At 40.4% G+C, this 22,894-nt stretch overlaps 1 protein-coding gene across 1 annotated transcript in view; it reads right to left on the bottom strand.

Annotated features, from left to right (window-relative positions):
• TET1 (tet methylcytosine dioxygenase 1) overlaps positions 1–22,894 on the bottom strand; it is a 67,419-nt gene that overhangs the window by 30,657 nt on the left and 13,868 nt on the right. The window contains exons 3-6 of the mRNA XM_074154892.1: positions 19,592–19,642; positions 2,985–5,523; positions 1,623–1,713; positions 894–987 (exon numbers count right to left, since the gene is read on the bottom strand). Coding sequence (XP_074010993.1) covers positions 894–987; positions 1,623–1,713; positions 2,985–5,523; positions 19,592–19,642 — 2,775 coding nt within the window. The remainder of the gene's footprint in view (positions 1–893; positions 988–1,622; positions 1,714–2,984; positions 5,524–19,591; positions 19,643–22,894) is intronic.

Here is a 22,894-nt window from a genome sequence, read left to right as displayed (position 1 = left end):
AGTATGAAAAACACATTTTGACTGTCCCAAACATAAGCAGTAAATGTTTAGCATGCAATACCATTCAAGTACAATATGTAATAGCCTTATTTTTGTCATGTAGTTACAAATGCCAGTCTACCAACCATACAGTTATCTTCGTTGCTTTTTCAAGCAAGTCTAAAATTCCTAAATTCTTTTAACAACTAAGTTCTTTTATTATTTTCCAGAACTCAGTGTACAAGATTTCCAGTCTACTTTTTACCTCCCTCGGTGGTTTCAGCAAAGATTAAGGACAATCGATTCTTTCCAAGCTCTCTCCTGGAGCTTGTGTCTGTTACCTCATTTCCTGGCTCCTATGAAGCAATGTGAGACAAGACTTTGGTGAAAACTATCACCCCAACATTTACATTTCCAAATACTGAGTTCAGTTCCTCAAAAACAGTAACAAACTGCATGGTACATGAGACTGAACTTCCTCATCCATCACACTGTCTATCCTTCAGGTGTTCATACAAGTGAGAAGGGGTTTAAAAAATGTTACTGGATAGTTTTCCAACTCTCCCAAGCAACCACCCCTTCTTTTCTCTCTTTCACACTTCCCAATAACATATTTCACTAGATGCTGTCAGGGTCTTCCTACCCCTGATTTGGTCATCTCTGCTAGCTTTGTTAAGCGCCTCTCTTTCTCACTCATTCAAACTACAGCATAACATATAGTGCCACATCTGAAATAAAAAAAAAAAATTAAACTGTTTTCCTTAGCTTCATCATTCAGGCAGACCCGTACATCAATTATATGAAGAACCAGACCTTTGTTAAAAATCAGATTATATTTAAAATCAAGGATTACACATTATTTGATACTTAGAAGCCACACAAAACAATCTTACTGCTGTAACATAAAAACTTACCCACTTGGCAATTGGACACCCCTGAGAGCTTTTTCCTTCCTTTCCTGTATAAACCACTACCTCTATTCTTACAGCGCTTCCTTTTGCTCCATACCTGCATTTAAAAAAAAATTCATGAGTAAACCAAACTGCTGTAGACCGTAATAAAACAGGAAACATTTTCAATAAAACAGGAATAACAAATTTATTTTTACTTTACTGAGAGCAGAAGAAAACCAAAATATTTATAATCCCCAAAAATACTTTTCAATTTAAAATCTTATTTGCAAGAGTGATTTCTGACATCTCTCTTCTGATAACGAGCTGCTACCACTAAGGAAACATTATTTGGGGAAGAAAACGTTATCTGCATGTGAATCCTAGCACACTTAGTCACTACTGTGACCTTTCTGTTCACTTTGTCACAGCTTCATTGCATGTAGGACACTAGAAAACCTAATTCTACCAGCTGCTGGTCTCCATTCGTTCCACTTAAGTGGCACCTAAAGAGCACACTGCACTTGAAATTCAACCCTGAAGTTGCAAGAGCTCAAAAAAGACACAAGTTTGGAACTGAAATGTTAGTGCTCATCTCATGCACATCTGAGCAGGAGAACACTTTATAAATGAATACTGCAAAAAGTTTAGAAAAACAAAGCTAAACATAGCACCTGAGTTCTCATAGTTCTTCTTCTTTCCTGCTTAGACAGTCAAAAATACTGCGAGCATTAAATGCTGAATTTTCCTTACCTGTTCTCCATTATTTCTCTCACAGCAGCAACACTTGGTCCTGTCCCGAGGTGTGTGTAATACGGGCCTTCATCTTTCTCTATAATTTGCTCTGTAAGCAGGTTGAGAAAACTAAGTTGGCACATACAAAATTTATTTATACTACTACAAGTAATCTTAGGTTTACAGAAACATCTTACAAATTAAATTAGAATACATAAAATTTGTCCCTGAAATGTAATGAATAAAGAGTATGACAGATTTTTCTCCTCAGAGGCATCAAAAATTTTCAATACTTGTTTCCTCCTACTAATCTGCTAATATTTTTTCTTTATATTATAAAGTAATCCTAATGATAGTAATATTTTGCATTCTTTACAAATTTTCATTACAGGAGCTGGCATGTATTCACTAAGTAAGCTTTCCAATATCCTTGTTGGTAGGAAAATATTATTAATTCATTTTACACAAAGGAGAATTGAGGGAAAAAACCAAAACTGATAGTCATATACTACACAAGAGAAAACGTAATGCAGGCTTATTTGCTAGCACTCTGTTGATTCAGAACATTAAAGCAAAGATGAAACAATCTGCCTGTGTAAATTTGTTGTTAAAACCCTGACTCGTTTTTCCATCTGTGTGCTTTGATAGTGTGAAAACGCAGCATGTCTAACACCATCAATCAAGCTGTACTTGCAAAGTCCTCGATCCTGAATTCAGCCTGATACGTCATCCTGCAACGCGAATTATTATGTACGTGGCCCTTCTCACCTTGAACTCCACCTCACCTCTCCCCTCTGCCACCAGAGGAGATGCCTAGCAGCCGTTGGCATGGGCTCTTCAAGGCAGACTGGCATCGGTCATCAGGACTAACAGTGACAGTAATAAAACCGCCCACAACTATGCCCTGCCCCTTATCTAACAGCATTTAGGCAACAATGACAATATACTGGGAAGATATTGCCAGCCCATCTCATCAGGTAAAAACTAGCTCTGGATCACAAAAATCAAATCTGACATACTGCAGATAATTTCACACAGAGCACAAGTCAGCAATGAACAAAACAACAAATAGAAAAATTCCTTTTCCTCCTGGGTTTAAATTTAAGTAGAAAATTTAAACCTGCCAGTTGCACTACTAAAAATACTCAATTCTGCTGTGCTCTGCGGGTGCAAAGAACACCAGACAACAGTTACAGAAAGGTAAAAAGTAATTTCCTCCTATTTCCTAATGGTAAAACACTGATCTTGGATGTATATGGATATATATATTGGATATATATCCAATATTTTTGCAGCAGCTAAGTGCCAAGTACACTTCCTCGCCTTAAAGGAAGCCACATGAACACACCTCCACGGGCAAAAGCGAGCAAAAAGACTTACCAACACAATCACAAGTTGGCAATTCAGATTGTCCTTTTTTTGTAGGTGTATCTATTAAATTCTTTGTAGGGGTGTCAAGAAACTTCATAGGTGATTCAAGGAAACTGCTGAGCGTGTTTTTTGCTGGAGAACACCCTGAGTCGCCTGTGCTCTGTGGGTGGTCAGTACCCAAACTGGTTGATGTCAGAACGGTCACCTCGCCCGCGCACTCCATATTCCTGAGAGCTTCAACAGCACCTGGTACCTGGGCCCCACCACAGGGAACAGGGAGCACCTGCGACTTCGGCTCTACTTGTTGTTCGACAGCACCCTGCTGAATATAGGCTTTGTCTTCACTATGCATTTCGTTAGCTCTCAGGTTAGACTGATTAAACGTCTGAGGCAAAGGATGCATCTGAGCGACATTCGCCGTTTGCTGTACCTGAGAATTAATTTTTTCTGTAAACATCTGTAGGTTTTCACTTGGTCTGTTCGACAAGGACGCTGTTTTCAACTGTGAAACAGCCAGAGGGTTATGGGAGGATAGGTCGCTATATTGGTTACGTGCAACAACTTCATTTTTCAGTGGCTCAATGCCTGGGGGGGGGTCGCTGGAGCCTGCGGGTTTGATTTGCTCATTCACCACTTCACAGCCAAACAATCTGTCCTTTTTTTTCTCTTGTGGTACCTCAGGTAAACATCTATGGAATTTTATCTGCGTTTGTGGGAGAAATAATCTAGTTTTTTCTTGTGATGCTGAAGTATTTTGATTCAGTGCTCTCTGTACTTTGGTTCTTGGAGACTTTTTTTCAGACAGAGCTATTCTGGAGTCCTGTGGCATGGTTTGACCAAGCTTGTGCAGTTTTGATGATATCCAAATGTCCTGTAACTCGCTATGCTGGCATGACAACAGCTCTAGCTGGTTTTGATTATTTTGTTGATAGCGTGCTTCTTGAGGCTTCTTTTTGTGTCTTGGTTTCCATGGTACAGCATTTCCTTTCTTATTTGTTGGTTGTTTTTGCTTTAACAGTAAGGAACTATAATTATGCCTAAAAAATACAGATTCTTTTTTCTGCAACAGATCTTGGTTATATTTTGGCTGCCTCTCGTGCGATATTAGATTAAGCAGCGATGCCTTTATGTCATTCTTCTGCTCTGGATTTGTCTGGTTTGATTCAATCAGCGCTGCAAGTTGGGTCAGTTGTGTAGCTACATCCTCTTCATCCTGGCTGTGAATTCCTCCTTCTTTAATCAAAGAACTAGCTTCCAAGTTCAAATCGTTACAGGTTGGCTTTTGCTCTAACTGGCCATGAGTTTCCAAGTCGTTACTTGTTTGCTGGACATTACGTGAGGCATTGCAATACCGTGCAACGGTGACTGGATCGTGAGGGTAATTTTTCTTGGTAGTATATCCTGAAAATGATTTTGCATTAGATGTTAAGTCAGATAAGGTTTTGGTATCTCTTGAGGATAACTGTAATTTATACATCTCACCAGCCAGATTGGCGGGTTTATCACGCAACTCAGAAATTGAACTTTGGCCATTGTACAACATTGCCTTATTAGGGAGCTGCTTCTGTGAGTGAGCGCAGTGAGCCAAGAGCTGTTGCTCATTCTGTAAGTAAGCGTCTTTGATTTCTTTTAATGCAGAAGATGTGAAGGAGGATGAAATATCCCTTTTGTAACTATGGAGCAAGTTGGAAGTTGTTTCTTCTGTACATTCAGTACTTTCAGTTTTAGCTGGTGTTGTTGTTTCTAAAGGGGCTTCAGATAACTGTGTTAAAGCTTCAATAGCTACAACCTGCTCTACAGTTAAATTTCTGTTTTTAATCAGGGACAAGAAAGTTGGCTGGAGTAAAGAACTCTCATGCTGTGTCTCTGCGTTAGGTACTTTGAAGCCATCCTTCCCTACACGCGCTTCCTCTTCAGGCAGTGGAGGACAACACAAGCTTTCCTGAAGACCCGAAATGGAACCCGTCTGCAAAACTGCCTTACCAGAATCCTGAAAGATGCCACAAGTGCAGTTTTCCTCTTTCATTAAAAGATTTCCTTGCTTTTCTGGGTGAATGCAGCCAACGCCAGTTGTCAGAGTGTTTACTATGTTACTCAGACTGGTACCCTTCGTCCATTGCATAAGGGAGTTGCTTGTCAAATCTGCCCTTTCCTCTACAGATACTTTTTTCAGTGAAGCAACTGCTTCTGGTGGTGAATAATGTAGGGTTTTTATGCCATTTTTGATGGTCTGTGCAAATGATTTTTTTGGCTCAGCTAACTGACTGGGAGAGACTGCTCTTTCACTGTCTTCAGCATTTCTCAAGTGTTCGTTGCCTGTCACAATTCCATGGATATCTCCGTTGACATGGACACCAAAGGATGGCTTCTCGTTATGTGCCCACTTCTCTGCTTCTAAGCCCGTCATTCTTTCTTTCTCCTTAGACTGCACATTTTCAATGGGTCCTGTTTGGTTTGGTTTCACCCTGTATTTTTCACCATGACCACATATACTGCATTCCATGAGTTCTGGTCTGCGGCCATTTACTGGTTTGTTTTCTAAATTTGCCTATAAAATAATAATAAAAAATTGTTGTAACAGCTGTTCAAAAACATTAAAAATAAGAAGCATACGATTTACAGCAATTAAACCCTATTTTGACAGATATAAGGAGTATCCTAATTAGGCACAGACGTTGAAAAAAACACCCCAGGAAGTCATAAAAAACCCTGAAGCCTAAAGATCCTATCCATATTTATAGCTATTTTTTCCGCTGTTGGGGGAGCAGAGGAGGAAAGTGTGTGCATGTGGTGGAGGTGGTGGTAGACTGAAGAAATGAATGCATAGATAAATGACTTTCACATTTATAATCAGATCTAGGGATTCAATTTTTAAAGAATTTGCATAAGCAGATGAAAGTCTCCCTTGAGTTCAAAGCAGGACTGAAATCCAAAGGATTGTACCACAGAAAGTTTAATAGCAATTTGGTATAATTATATCTAGCTTGCCAGACCTATAAACTGATACAACACTTGGTTGGTCACTCTACCAAGAATGGCTGGTTTCAGGATTAGTTTTAAGTTCTTAAAAAAATGACAAAACCTAAGCTGAAATGGATAGCAAGCCAATTGACATCAGCCCCCCTGGAAGTTACCCTCTAAACACTGTGTTTAGTGTCTGTGTTTAGAGGGTAACTTCCAGGTTTCTGAACAGTCTCTTACATAAACTACCATCATCAATATTTTAGTAAACTCTAATATTTATTTAAACATATTATTCACCTTCAGTGATACTATACCATTCATATGGTTGAAGCAATGTCAAAATCTAGAGAGTCAGAATACTGTGTCCTGGAAAGAGTACATATAGGGGCCTCATTTAAGATTGTATTATGACTATGAAATCAGTAGTTATGCAGTTTAAGTTAAAAAAAAAATATTAAGGCAAGAACTCAGGCAGAAACAGCAATAAAGGCAGGAATCCAATTTTTATTACATTAATTAAATTTTATTTCTATTTATATTAAATTTTCCATCAAATTTAATTTTTAAGTAACAATAGACAATGCTAGTACTTAATCTTATTGTAACATCTAAGAATTATTTAAATATTCTATAGCCTTAAGCCCTACTTAACAAGAAAACCAGTACTGCTTTTTGGATCAGATATAAGCAATACAACTAGTTAGTTAACCATTCGTTGGCACAGTACATCTTAGCAGTTCCCAGAAAATGGCACCAGTTTAATATAAAACATTCCGTTAAATCAGACATATTTCTGTGGTCAAACCAACTAAAATGCATGGACTTCTCTGAAACTAAGAAGAACGAATGTAAAGTAGATTTATGATTAATCATAACCATCAAGATGAAATTGCCAGAAACCCACAGGCAAAACAAGGCATAAGGACCCAGCTCCATCTGGAGCCCCGTGTTCACCCCACAACTGATTCCTGATTGACAAAAAACCAAACAGGGAATCTATAGCATGCCCTAGATACTGCCAGAGGCAAACATTCTCATGGAAATGCTACCTAAAAACACGTCCAGCACCTATGCTGCTAAGTCAAACCTATGGAAATCACATAAAGAAAGAAAGATACCTTATTTAACATTTTTTCCTTACACACAGATGCTGACTAACAGCTTGGGAGCCTGAACTCCTCTGGAACCTGGTGATTTTCAATCATTGATCCACAGACCCAGGGGATCACTGGGCAATTTGTAAGGGATCCACAAAAGCAGTTAAGGAGGTTTATTGTTAGCAGGGGCAAATGCGTTACACAGGCCCCTGCAACCATACCAGAAAATATTTTAAGGGTCCACCATGGAAAAGTAAAAACCCACAATTCTATACCTGTGCAAAAGCTGAATTTCAATTACCTCAATTTAACTTCAGAAAGAACTAGGATATGAAAAGGCCTGTTTTTTCTTTTAAAAAAGTATATCTAAGATCTCAGTCCAAAAGTTGTCCCAAGCATTTAAAATTGTTATTAAAAATTATTTAACTAGACAATTCAGAGGCTGAGGAGATAGAAGCAAATAGATTAAAATAATTCCCCATCTGTATGTTTTCTACACAACACCACATTTTTGTATTCCTTTCATTTTTAGAGGGTGTCACTCACTACATTTTAAAAAAAAAAAAAAAATCTGTCTGGTGGATTGAGAGCAATGAGAGGTATCACACTTCTCTCAACTATGTTGTTCCTTGATAAAACACTTTCATCTGATCAAAAAGCACTGTTATGCTCAAAAATACCCAGCATATTCCTTAATTTGCTAATAGTCCACAGGTGCGGTGCTGTGTCCCCGTAAGACCCCAGTAATCTCAGCAGTAAAGTGAGATTACTTTTAAAATAAAATTATTCCTCATACATCATAACTCCCATTGACATTACTGGAAGCTGCCCACATGTAAGGAGAAAGAAAAAAGAACCAGATGAATCATATCATTGGCATGATTTGGAAGATATTTTATTTTTCCGCACAAAGAATAAATATTTTCATAAAATCAGATTATTTTTTTTAAAAATCAAACTCTCTTCCTTTTGAGCACTATGTTGCTTTTTCTCTTCTGTTACTGAACTGCAGCGAAACCTAAAAAATACCTTTTTCTTTCCTCTCCTACTAGATTTTCCAGTGGCCTTTTCTGTTTAATATGTGAAGTTATTGTTTCCCAACATAAAAAGAAATGCAGACGCACTCGCAGAGGCAGAGTTCATTTAATTCTTCTCCTCAGTCTAAGTCTGGCAGACCAAAAGCAATAGCTCAGCAAAAACCTTTTGCAGCTGAACAACCTCGAGCAATCTATCTTCAAGTCCTGAATCAGGACTCAAAAAAAAGTGTAGTGAAAACTACAGACAAGGATACCACAATTCCAAGCAACTGTCTTAAAATTCATGGAAGCTGAGCAGAGAAGTCCAATCTGATTGATTGCTAAAGCTTTTACACAAGTGTAATGAAAAGCTGAAGGATAAACCAGATCAATAAAAGTAATTTCCTCTCTTCCTCATTAAGGAGAGCACTACTCTATCTGGAGACATAAAACACTAACAAATCATGCTTGAGCTTAGATGCTGCAGTAGGTAGTGCTATCAGGACAGGAATAATTGAGTACGGTCTGCTGTAGTCATTGCTGTATTACTTAAACTTCAACTAGACATTATCTCTTATATACACACACTCATCTATACGCACACACAAAATCCACTCTGTGAGCTAATGCTTCCAGCACACACGAAAAGCCAGCTACAGCAAATCATTTCCCCATGCTTAAAAGGGTCAGACTTTCACATTAACTTTTAATACAAGATGCCTCTGAGGTAATGCAAAGAAATCATCATTTCACAATCAAAATACAATGCTAAAGCTATCCTAAAGATATTTCCACACCTTCCGTACAACAGGCCATAGGTTTATGTCTCTTGTTTCAACCCTCCATAAGTGGGTAACAACGCATATTGTACATTAAAAGACACAACCAGAAACAATTACTCCCATAAAGCAGAAATAACAGATGACGCCCAGATCAAGTCCTGATAAAATGGCTCTATGAGCAAATCATGACAAGTTACATGATAACCAAGGCCAAGTCCCCCTAACTAGTCCTCCCGGTAGGATTCTGCCCAGGTCCTCCCGAGAATACAGTACTCAGCAGATCAAAAAATACTTGCACCTCTTAACTTGTGCCAATAACCAGGAAGACTTCCAAGGTCACAAGGTTCACCAACGTAAAAGGAGGAGTGGGTGAGAAGCGCTTGCACTGTGCATCGCTTTTCCATTGCGGTGCAATGGGCAAGCATGGATCCTGCTGCAGCGTCTGCAGCCATGTAGCCAGCCCCACATGCGCTTCCACGTTGGCACAGAGCTGGCAGCTCCTCAGAGCTCAAATACCGCAACACAAGTTTTCTTTCAGAAAAACTGTTTGGAAAAAAGCACAAATATACTTAATCTAACATTCAAACAGGGTGTTTTACTCATGATCCAATTTTCAGATGTCGTTGCTTCACCAAGAGATAAGAAAGTACCAGCCAGCTGACCAGCAGCAATTTACTCCTATGCAGTTTAGTCCTACTCTCTAGCTTCTGCTCCCCAGATCATGCAGAAATTCAGTGGAATCCAGGACCTGCACTGTACAGGACCAATATACAGGGATGTATGGAGATAAGATATGGACAGGACAGGGGATAGGGAGACAAAGAGCACAGGTGAGGAGAAACAGTTGCTTGAGAGCTAAAGCTGTGCACTGGTTAAAACAGAGATTAATAATGTGGGATGCTGTGGAAAGTACAGGCCACCTTCTAAGTACAGCCAAGTTTTTTGCATTCCAAAATAAATGCAGATAGAATAATAAATTTAACTATAAACTGCTATTTAGGATCCAAGGAAAAAAAACACCAACCAAACTTGACTCCCATACCACAGACAACAGCAAGGTGCTGTGAGCTGCTGCCCAAAGCTGAGCAGGGTTTCTGAGCAGGCTACCAGCACAAGGAGGGGAGCAGCTGAACAGGGCCAAGCTGCAAGTTGGAGCGTATTCCCAGGAATCTCAACAGGGGCATAAAGCAACTACCACCACACTTGTAAAACAACCATGGACATGAAACAGTCTCTTAGTATACCACACTTTTACAACGGCTCAGGTAAGGCACATTTTCCATAGGTCTTTGTGCAGAGAAACAGATTGGGGCCCTATATTAATATAACGCAGCCTGCATATATATAATGTTTTGTTCCTCGAGAGAACAACGGTCACAGATGGCACTGATAGCCAGGACAGGTAGTAATTCTGTATTTTAGAAGCTATTGCAGTAAAAGCAAATAACCACTACTCACAAAATGATGTAGTCAAGTTTTAGCAGAGGGGCTGGTTTATACAGAAACTCAGGGGAACAAGAGGTTCTGCGAATCTGCAACTTGACCAGGGACACGCAGCAGAGATTGCTCAGGACGCCCCGGCTTTCCTGAAGGGATCCCCCTCACCCTCAACTTCCCCGCCACTGAGTATCAGATCCACCCAAAGCCACCAACTTGAGTACCATGGCAGGTACCATTTCACACTGGATCTTATTACAGCTGGAAAGTCTGCTCTAGCTGACAGTGTAATTTTTTTCCCCCATATCTGTAGCTACAACAGCAAAGAACATCCTCCAAGTTTCAGTTAAGGTCTCTCCTTCTCAGTTTCACCTCCATTTTATTTACATTTATATCCTCTTTGCTATACTCTACACACCAGGTAGCTTTCCCACCAGAAAAGTTCCCCTGTCCACCTTGTATAACAACTTCAGTGAGACCACTTACAAGGAAGATCTACAGTATCAGACCCTAAAGGATGCGCTTACTAACAAAATCAAAACTACAGCGTACTAACTCTGGCTCCAAAGACTTCAAATGGAGACCCCCAGAGAAGTGTACTTACTGGATTACCACTTGGAAACAGGCTCTCTCGGCCACAAACACAAATTATTGTTTGCATCAACCCCGCGCTCTAGGTTGTGAAAGCTACAAACATGAGCAAGAAAAAGTACACAGTGAAGGACACCCCATTCTCCTACCCGGGCACCCAAGAAGTTGATGTTATAAAACAGAAAAAAAACCCCAAAACATTACAGTAATTTTTCTGCCAAAGAAGCAAACATAAACAAGCATCTTGCTTGGTGGTTTTTGTTTTGTTTGGGTTTGGTTTGGTTTTTTTACTGGTGTTTTGAATTATTTAATCATTTGTCTTCAACACTGAAACTGAACACTCAAAGAGACACTGGCAGCTCTGGAAAATATAGCACTCAATTAAGCCACAAAAGACAAATGATACAATCAGCAGCAGTATGTATTCCCTAATACAACCTCACCCTAATGTGCTTTAACTCAAATGCAGAGATGAAAGAAATTCAGTCTTTGAATTTATCCATCCTGCTAATGTCTCTTGTGGTCTACTCATTTATGAAACCATCACCATAGCATTAAGAAAGTTCTGCCTGGTCCTTGACTGTAAATGGAGAATCATCACAGTGTTCATAACAGGGCCTTCAGGGAACAGATCACTGCTATACATAACATTTTTAGCAACGACCTGAAAAGAGCAGTGAAATTAATACCGATAGAAAAATAGCAACTAATGAAATGATCAGACAAGACGCTTCACAAATTAACTGGCAAGAGAGCTGCAAGCACACATTTCAATGCAGCTAAAGGTGAAGTGCTTATCTAGCAACAAAGACACAGGACTGTATTTACAAAATGCAGGTCTCCACCTTTAGAAAGCAATGACTTTAAGGAGGACATCAACGTGGTCAATAATCAACTCCACAGTAACTACAGAAACTCCTATTGCAACTTTATGGCCAGAAGGGTTAGTGAGATTCTTTGGTGCATAAATAACGATGTTAATTAGGAAAAGACGGGTTACTTTCTATCCTGTACTTGGCACTTTTGCACCTGTTAGGAGAATAAAACAGTTTTAAAAAAAAATAAACCAGTTTTGCCATACCCAATTCAAGCAAGACATTGATATGCTGGAGAGGGCTTGGAGGACCATGAAAAGTGACAAAGGATTGAAACATCTTGAAGTGAAAGCCTCAAGTTCACTCTCTACTCACTCTCTGCAATTTACTAAAGAAAAAAGAAAACTGAAAAGCCACAAACTGCAGCGATGAGGAAAAGAAAGCTGATAACAGAAGGCTCCTTGTTCTAGCAAACAAAAGTATAACAAGACTCAATGACTTTAAGTTAAAGCCAGAGAAGTCTGGATGGGAACTATGGTGCACATTTTTGCAGTGGGACAGAGTAAAGAATCTTTTCAGCATCTTGTTAGGTGTTGTGATGCCCTTTTCATCCATGGGAATTTTCAAATTCAAGTTATTCAAGGTATTTTTAAAGCACAATGCTTAATCTCAATAAATTGATACAGTCTTACAACCTCTTGGGACAAGAACAAGTGATCACAACTTACCATTTGTGAACCAAACTGATAAAAATTAATAATTTTCCTTCAGGTTCAGTTCAGTAAAGGTCTGAACTGCTAAGGTAACAACATAATCTTCTAGTTCCTATAATCTAAGCAGGAAGACAGACAGCTCCCTAATTTAGGATCCACTTTAAGTGCCTAACCATCTGTCGCACAACCAAGTATATTATTTATGAGTTGCTACGTGCTGGTAGCTGTTCCCAGACCAGATCTGCTAAGGACACACAACACCCTTAAGTTAGCAATGCCGACCAGCCCTCACACACAGATACCCTCTTTTCCCCTCACTCTGAAATACCAGCACGGGTCCCAAATACACGTTGCAACAAGTCACACCCAAGTCTCCTCCAAATTTAAACATCTATATTATGGGTATATTCTAGCCTGGCTTTCCCGCTGACGAGGGGCCACAAGACTAAAAAGAATAACTAATACTCTTTAGAGGATTATAATATCAGAGGAACAGCTAGAAGTAATGCAGATTAAAAAAACAGTCATCACTTAAGCCACCAAACTACAAGGCTGCAGCACTATTCAGGATTTTGCATTTATGTTTTGCTTATTCTCACGAGGAAGAAAGCCTAAAAAATGCTAAAATGATGTTTCTCTTCTGTCTCTACCAGAGCTAGCGCACCTGTGGCTTTAAGTAAAGCTCAAAATGGAATTTAAACTGCATGTAACTTCCACTTCCTCTTTACAGGAGTGCCAGCTTTCACTCAACTGGAGTCACTCAACTTTTTATTCAACTGGAATAACAGCAACGTTGGTCTGGAGCAGCACTGCAACAACAGTGGTGTTTGCATTGTGGAATTCAGACAGCGATCAGCTGTAGACACTTTACATTTTTAAATACACAGACATTTTTCCTCTTATTCACAAGTTCAGCAAAACCTTCATTTTAGAAAATTTAAACGTAGAGCCAAATTTTACTACAAAGCATCAATTAAATTATAACACAGACAACACCAACAAAGCACTGATTGAGAAAGGAATTCACAGTCAAGTGTCAAGAAACAAACCACTCCATTTTAAGTCAGCCTTGAAAAATCCTAATATTCCAAAAGGCTTAACATTAAAGCTGCTAGGACAATAAGGACAGCCAAATATATTCTATATAGTAATTTTACATAAGTTAAAGAAAAGCGATTGTTGTTAGTTCCTTGTATGTAATGCCTGTTTTCTTTTTACTTGATACTGGTTAAGTTTCAGGTATTTGACCTTTAGAAAGATAATACCTTCATAAGAATGCATGGATTCTTCTTAGCTCCCAAATGAGATCCTATGATCACAGATTTATTTTAGTAGGAATTAAATCTTTCAGTCTCTACACAGGCAAGGCTCCGACTAATGTCAATGGGAAAGTTTGCTGCAGCAGTATCTGCTAAATTGACTCTCTCATACTCAGTAACACTAAATATAAAAATCTTAGCATAACATTGCAGAAAGAAAAAAAAAACACAGAAGTGAAAATCTGGTGCCGCTCAAGTAAGTTTGGGGCTTTTCACTGGTTTTCTCTCACATCTGTTACTAAAAGGAATAAACAAACTTGCTTAGCAATATGGTGTTGGATTCTAAACAAGTAATGCCCATTTCCAAAGCATTTTCTAGGTATTACCGCCTACAAACGCATAGACAAACCGCAAACACTGACAACAGATTTCTGGAATTTGCAAAGCCATCTCAATTTTTTCAATGCCTACATTATATACAGCAAATACAAGTATTCAAGAAAGCTTGTAATTCAGTAGTGAATACAAATAATAGTAACAAAACTACATATTTAGAATAGGAAACAATGCTGTAACTTTATTAACAACACCTAAACAATGTATTAATATACCTATGCATCTGACTTTTATCTACACAGGTAGATTTCCCTTCCTCTCCACAAACTACATTACTTTCACTGATTATTTTATTACATTTTTCATCACAAACATATTTTTTACCTTTTTCAGAAGCCCCACCTCTGAATCCACTGAAGTGGAAGACCCAGCACTGCGCTAAAACACACAGTGACAGTCAAGCTCTACAAATAAATGGTGATTCAAAAATCCTCCAAAACCAATTTCATGAGTAGGTTCAGCCGGGCCTCACTGAATGCTTCCCAGCCTCATCGTGCTTCTGCCTCCACCATTCCCCAAGGAGCGGTGCTATCCTCACAACTGCTCCGCTACAGCAAAAAATGAGTTAACACACAAACCCCTACTCCTCCCTGTCCCCCTCTCAAAGGTTAAGTGTCCCTTTCTTTCCTCAACATTTGGGGAAGTTGGGTTGTGGGATGGTGCTGCCGGTGAGCCACGCAGGCACCCTGAGGAGGAGGAGGATGGGTGGGAGTGGGAGCAGCACTGAAATAAGTGAGCTCTGCAGCAACCAGGAAGGCAAGGGATGGAGAGCACCTCTGCATCCCATCCAGCTCACTGTGCACCACAGGAAAAAGTCCACAAGGGACAGGCTTCAATTCCCCCAGGAACTGGCGGGAAAAATTAAGGATTAGAAAATTACTAGAGTAAGATTAATAATTTACAGACCATTTACAGAGGCCTTCTTTGTTAGGATTCTGGTAAAAAAATGCCTACATAGATGAGTAACCTTAGCAGTACTGTACAAACAAAATATGGAAGTGCTTCATGTGTTCACATGAATGCATTCACATGGAAGTGCTGGACAGGCTGTACGTGGAAGCGTGCTCCTAAATTACAACCATACTCATATCTGCACACATCAAGTGAGGGACATAAGCTTATCAAGAGCAAAAAACATTTAATCTCATTTAGATGGAGAGACATCCAGCTTGAAAAAGATCAAAATTAGAAGAACGTTTCTTCCAAAAAATAATACCTACTTTTTTTTTTTAAATAAGTTAACAGCTAAGTTACTTATTTATGTTATTTTTTAAAATAAAAGTTAACTAATTTGTGTAGGCTACTCGCATACCAAAAGTAAGCTCTCCCTATCAAAAAAAAAGGGAGAGAAAGGCACGTAAGAAATAGGCAGACACTTTCAACCAGTACTCAAAGCAATTTTAATTGGTATACTGAAGGAATACGTTCCAAGGTGGTAATGTCCCTTTAAAAAACCCACAAAGAATAAGATAAGTATTTTCTGGACAACATCCTTTCCAACTTGCATTACACCATTCTGTCTTCTTCCTCTGTAAAATTCCACTGCAGTGCAATTCCATCCATTGACTTGCTCATATCTTACTTTAAAGGGAAAAAAAAAGTAATAAAATTGAATTTCTTCCAGCTAAATATTCTGGCAGACATTTTGCACTAAAAACACCATAATTTAGAATAGATGTTCAAAATCAGTTCAATCCATGCTCACTCAAAGTGTGATCATGAACATTTAGCAGTTACTCTCCTTAACTTGTTAACACACATAAGAGCTTGGGAAAAAAAAGTGTATTTTTAAAATTTCTTTATGCAGAAAAACTAAAACTGCATCATAAAAAGAGCAACAGCAGGTCTGCCAAACCAGCTTTATATTTTAAAGTTGTTTTTAATAAGAAAGACTATGCCTTGGATGTGTGAAGGAGAAAAATTAAGAGTGTGCTCAAGTATATATTCGTAGCTTTGATGGAAATGAAACTTTTACTTGTTCCTAATATGATGTTTATAAACAAACCAAAAGTTCTAGATACTGAGTCATCTCTGGCTTTTGGCTTGGCTTAAACTGAACAAATTTTACAGAGTTTAGCAGGCATCGTTTGCACTTTTCTGGTGCACACGATTACAGTGTTATAGAGTTTATGCATAAACACACAAACAGAATCAGCCAGAGAACAAAGAACGTGCACGCAGTTATAATACTCACTTAGCACTGCATATATTATTCTGGATCTCTTCCACAGGCTCTTCCTTTATTTTTTTTCTTCTTTTTTTTTTTTTTTTTTTTTTTTTATATGTTCATCAACACAGCAAATACCTGCAGCAATCCAAATGGTAGCCCTGGCTCCACAGAACCTAGTAGAAAGACCACGGACTCTACTTCTTCATCAGCTGTATCTTGATCTGTGGGAGGCTTCCTTACCGGTGCCACCACTGTCTATACTTGATAACCGTAGATTTCCCTGACAATATGACGCCACGTTCAACTGCCCCATTCTTCTAAGCTTTGTGTTAATAAACTTGCACGCGACTGCAAACATTTCCCCACTGTTAAGGAGAGGTGCATTGCACTGCCCAAACTGAGTGAGAACACTGCTAAGAGGCTAAAAGGAAAATGACAGTAAGCGAAGCAGGGTGTATAGTATGCCTTTTGAAATGCCAGCAAATGATTCTTTAGGTATGAATCCCTTCTATATAGACTTTCCATTATCAGGAATAAAATTGAAGAATTGTCTGCTTAAGTAGGGAAAACACAAAATATAAACTGTAAGAAAAACCATGAGTATATTCCTTCCATAGTATCCATTACTATGAACTCACAAAGACTCTTTCTTCAACAAGCATTTGCTTGCTAGAAGTGATAAATATTTCAGATGTGCTTTCAAAATAAACATGGAGAACCTAATACAGTATTTATGGTACAGAAGAATTTCCTATGTGACCCCTCCTACAATAACCAGAAAGGAGCACTAAAACACAAGAGTGGAAAATGACAAAGAGCAAACGAAAGGTACAGTATAATAGTACCTATCACTTTTAGTCTTAATGTTTATATCTGTCCAACCTGTTTACAGCAGGAAAGCATTGCTTATTTTCACCCTGTACAGAATTCGTAAATACGTTGGTCCTATTAGAAAGAGCACTCGCCCTCCAAGTAAATAAATGTGCATCTATAAAAGTTAGAATGATTACAGAAATACTAACTCCATGTATTACTGGAAGACAGTACTACAAATCCTCCTTTAAGAAAGTTTACAGTACTATTTGAAGCAAAATACAAAGGAAAAAATAAAGAGGAAATATTCTGTTAAATTTTGAAAGTGTCATTGATCAGATGCCCTCAATCACAACCCATCACGAAATTAAAGGTGTAAGTTACAATTCAAGATACAAGAATACCACCTTGCATGGCAGTTCCACCAATAACAGAAGCCTGGTTAGAGAGAGTCATACACCAGAATGTCATATTTCTAAAAATGCCCTTATAAAGAAGTCTGCAAATTACGTAGCTTTTTCTAAGTTTACTGGAGCTGATAGAGATACCAAACCAAACCTAAGATGACCAACTTCGCTCCGCACCTCCAAAAAAAAAAAAAAAAAAAAAAAAAAAAGAAAACCCCACCAGCCCCAACCTAGAAGTTTCATGAGATGCCACCATGCCTTACTTGGTGCACGCATGTGAATAAACTCTTCAGCACCACAAAACAAAGACAAGTTCTAGAAAACACAAAAACAGTATCAAAAAACAAAGAGGAAACACTGCAGAATCAATTCAGCAAAGGAAAAGTCAAGCCAGAAATAAACACAAGTCCAAGGACTAACACGATACTATGCACACACAAAACCAGACAAGCCTTTCCATTTAAGAGCCAAGGAAAAAAAAACCAAACCTCTTCAGAAGGCTTTTTGGAAAGGAGAGGAATGACAGCATCATATTGCATAGCAACCTGTCCTGACATCAAATCCGAAACAATGGTAAAATGATCTCAAAGAGAAAAATCTGAAGACCCGCTATGAACGCCTGCCATAGACAGATGCCTAATAAAACATATCTGCCTATCACCAAAAAAAAAAAAATGATGATTTTTCACACTTTGACACGTGTCATACCAGTTACACATTTCAAACCTGAATGACTCATCTACAAACAGTCCTTATTTTGCACGCTACTGTTAACTGCACAAAACCTAGAATGAACAAACACTAAACTTTTAGGTATGCCTATGCGCTGTGTTACAACAGCAGCAGCAATTCTAGTGAGGAATTAAAAGCATATCCGTGAATTAATGAAAAATGCTAATTTTTAATGGATTGGTTTATTTAATGAAAGAAAAAAAAAGCACTTGCTAGTGTTGTACAATCACAATTACTGTTAGCACACAGGGAGGTGGTTTGCACAACTGTTCCCACGTGAAAAGACAGACCCCCCTTGAGGTTGGACATACTTGCAAGTCAAATAAGGTTATTTGCTCCTTGCTTAATCTTAACTTTTAACTTTGCTTTGTCTTCCAAAATTATAGCTCCTTTAACGATGTTTCTGTAACATGTAACAGTGAAGACAAAACCGATACGAAACTAGGATGTTTTCAAATAAAGTTACACTACAGACATTCAGCATTTATCAAATCCATTATGTCCAATAACTTCTGAAACTTTCACGTACTGAAACAATACTAAACTACCCTATACTACAGTTAGCTGGTATAAGAGAATAGTTCTACAAAGTAAGTTTAACAGTGTATATTTTTTTCCTCATTTTCCTTAGCTTCATCTTACATGTACCATCCATCTTACTTGCACCATCCATCCTCCAAGACGTTAGTTTGAAACAACAGAATTAATGACTTATTTCTATTCAAAAATATTCTAAAGACCAACCGAAAGATGCAATGTGGTACCTGTTACTTTTTTTTAAAAAAATACATTAGCCGCGAGTGTAGCAAGTCTGTATTTCGTTATAAAAACGAAAACATTTCCATTTGAAACACCAATCTTTTGTTACCACGAAAGATAGCCATCTTAAAAATCTCGAAGAAACGTGTTACCACGTGAAACCGAAGGCCGTTGTAAGTTTACAGAATTTTCAGTTTCACTTGAGGTGTTCTAAAGTTTAAAGAAAAGAAGGAAATCAAAACTAAGGTAACGTACGCATAAAATTTATACTTCTGTTAATTTCGTTTGCGTTTTAAGGTTGACTTCTCCGATTAAGTTTCAGATGCCATAAAAATCTGTGTACTAACAACCCCACCAACATTCGACTGCTCCCTTTGGAAGTCTGAAACTGGGAACACAGGAAATTAAAGTGAATCCTCACCGCAGTGGAAAGCAAACTTTTTGGTCTGCAGAGTTGTGCAGCAAGATTCAAATATGTACACAACATGCTGGAGAGAAAGGGGGGGGGGGGAGGAACATGTTCTGTGCTTTTAAAATTAGCTAATCTCCTGAATAGCTGGAAAGCGCCGCTTCCCAGAAATTAACCCTTTGGTTTCCTAATCTGTATGACAAGAAAATGCTGCTTAAAATGGGAGGGGATAAATATTAAAGCGATCATCGGTTACCTTTAAAACTCTTTGCTTCCTCCTCTGAGGTCTTTTGTTTTCAGTTAGAACCTAAAAAAACATCAAATCGCAGAATAAGTTGTGGTCACAAAGGCAAGGCACCCTCCGCTTTTTATTATCGAACTGCAATTATTTCTTAAAAAATACCCGGAATGCTTTACATGCGGCACTTTGGCGGGCTGACGGAGGAGGCTCTACGCGGCCCCTCCGCCGCCACCACCCCCGCCACCAACCCCGCGGACGGCGACGCCGGAGACGGCGGAGGGGAGAGGCCCGGCCGCCCCCCCGCAGCCGGCCTCGCTGCTGCCCCGCATTCCTCACAGCGGCGCCCACCGGGCGGCCATCTTGCTTCCTGCCGCAGCGCCGCCCTCCTCCCGCCGGCGGCGCGGGCGCGAGCCTCGTGCCCCTCCGCCGCGCGCCCCGCCCCGCCCCCTCCCCCTCGCGGGGGCGCGCGCGCGCCGGCCCGGCCCAAACAAAGGGTCTCCTTGTGCGGGGGCGCCGCGGCCGCCCGCAAGAGGCGGAACGGACTCGCCGCGCCCGCCGGATGCGGAGTCGCCGCCGCACGGCGGTCCCTGGGAGGGGGGGGGGACGGCACCCACCCGGGCGGCGGTGGCTGCCGCATGGCGGGGGGGGGGGGGGAGGAGAGGGGGGTCAGGCGAGGACACGGGGCCCGGTGCGCGTGTACGCGCGCCTCCGCGCACACGCCTCCCTTGGAAGGGAGGGAGCTACCGGCACCGGCTGCCGGAGCGGGAGCCCAGCACCCGGTGGGCTGGCCCAGGAACCCTGCCCCACCTACGTGTCACCCACAGGGCCCGGACTCCATCCCCTGCCCGCAGGGCCCAATGCAAACAGGCCACCATGAACGTGGAACACAACTATCTCCCCCCTTCCTCCCCCCCCCAGGTCTCCACCTTCTCACGGGCACACGCCAAGCCTGGACCACAACTGGCTCATCATGATGGACCACAAACCGGCTCATGAGGCACCTAACGCACCCTCACCCACCCACCCACCCGAACCACTCACAGGTTGGTCAACCTGCGGTCAACCAGGTCAACCATGGATTTATGGACCTACACCTCCAAAAAAAACCAACCAAAAAACAAAACAAAAAAAAAACCCGACAAAGAAAAAACCGCAAGAACATCCTTTCAAGCCGATTTCAAACCATTTTCTTTATCTACTGCTACATCACACGTGTAATCCCTGTCCGGTCACTGGTGCGAATCAGTGAAGTAACACAAACCCTCCCGTGTGGACACGCAACTCATTCCGCAGCGTTATCAACGAAGCAAGAGAAAGCTGCTGCCCGATGCTACCTTGCATTTAAGCTCCCCATTCGCCACACCAGAGTACTGTAGGATACACTACAGAGGCTTTAGGATCAGGTAAAATAAAAGTACAGGTTTGTAATGTTTTCCTGAAACACCGCAAGTCTGCAAGGGGCTTTCAACGTAATAAAAACAAGAGAACTACGTAAACTGGGTGATCTGATTCTTCTTTGCAGTTTTGGCTACTTAATACACTTTACGGTCCAGAAAAAAGAAAAAAAAAATTAAAAAAATATTTATTTTGTTTGCTTCGCAACCTAAGACCCAGTATTCTGATTTAATCCCCAAGCTGTTATGTGCACTGGACAGCACTTCGGCGCTAGTTTAGGGTTTCCTCGTTAGTTAGGCAGCTTCCCCTCCTGTCAGGATGTGTCCTCGTACACGAGGAAGGAAAGAAATCTCTTCAAATAACAATTTCTCTGGAAAAGCTGTAAGAACTGGCACAGGAAATAAGGAGCAGTAAAGAGGCAGCTTTTCAAGTGCATCCTCTGAAACGCATTGCCCTGTAATTTAGGTTGCCTTATAGTCCACACCCAGGATCACAGAGAATGGCAAAAGAAGTGCGAGTTGCAATTTATTTTTTTTTTTTACACACCCAGAGAGCACGTGGGTGTGTAAAATAAAGAGTATCCCGCACTACTCCAACTCCCTGCCCCGCATCCACGGAGCAGGCTGTAGGCAGCTTTGCCACACGTTACCAAGCTCCTCCAGCCCGTGTCCTATCCCCTTTGCAAAACTCCCAAGTACCGTATCCAACAGGAGCGTTTTTATGGGCGCTCATTTTAAAGTTTAACTGGCTTAAATATTTCTGGAGTCTATTGTAATATAAATACCACAAAGTCTAAAATGTCTTGATTATAACTAGGCCTGGCTAGAAAACAAGAATTCAATTTTGCTTTTACTTTTTCGAGATTTCGACATTTGGTTGCGTTCCAAAAGCAGAGCAAACCTTTAAAACATTCAAGAGGAGACAGATGGGATGTGGGAGACCAAAAGTTCAAGCCCCTGGTCTGCATCAGGCAAAAAGCCCTAACCACCAAGCTGCTCTAATAATCCTCTCCCCCTTTTTAAGTTTTAAGCAGAAATTTCATTCAGAACCTTGAGAAACTTCCCCCCCAAAAATAGCTGCATCAGGACAGATAGTAGCTGTGAAAGCTTTCTGTCAAATCAGCATTTTCCATTCAAGGAATGGCTTACTGGAAAGTTCCCAACCAACTCTAATTGCAGCATCCTTTTTAAATACGTCTGGGTTTTCGGCGGCATGTTAAAAACCCACAAGCAAGCAGGCCCTCATTGTTATTTAATATTTCCATGTTGCTCAGATTACAGCTATTAAATAAGATGTCTCGAGACACCTTTGGTCAACCCAGTGAACTTACACTCAGTGACCTGATTTCCCCCCCCCCCAGTTTGGTGACGCCAGGTCCCACTAAATCTAACATGGTCCATCACCTAATATGAATTAAAGCTCTCGCCGGCAGATGTTTTCAGCCCAAGAGGGCTCCCTGCCCATTTTTAAGATCCCACTTGGGCAGGGAGCCCTCTTGGGCTGAAAGCATCTCCCACGCACCACAACCAGCTCCATCGAGGACTGAAAGTGTTTTCAACCCAAGCATGTGCTCCTACACCTCCGACGCCCACCCGCACAAAACGGGAACCCCTTTTCCAAGGAGAAAACAACACAAATGATGGACCACCTTCCCTATCTACCTGCTGGTTTTGAAATCCTTGCCCCAGACCGTGACGCATCCAGACAGCCTTGACATACACGACGATGCAACGGCAGCAAGGCGGATCACTTCTAGAAGCGCAATACAATTTTTTGGTAGAAAATAGCTGTGAAACGGCCTTCAGTAACTGCTATACTATTTCAGAAAATAGCAGTCTTGGAAAGACAAGAGAAAAACCTGGAAGCATCACACTCTTGTGTATGTAAACTCGTCAAACACTCTTCACCGCAAAGCGTTCCCAC

Source organism: Numenius arquata, chromosome 10 (assembly GCF_964106895.1).
Source record: "Numenius arquata chromosome 10, bNumArq3.hap1.1, whole genome shotgun sequence".
NCBI lineage: Eukaryota > Metazoa > Chordata > Aves > Charadriiformes > Scolopacidae > Numenius > Numenius arquata.
The sequence above is the reverse complement of the archived record's forward strand: the minus strand, read 5'-3'. Positions and strand labels throughout refer to the sequence as shown.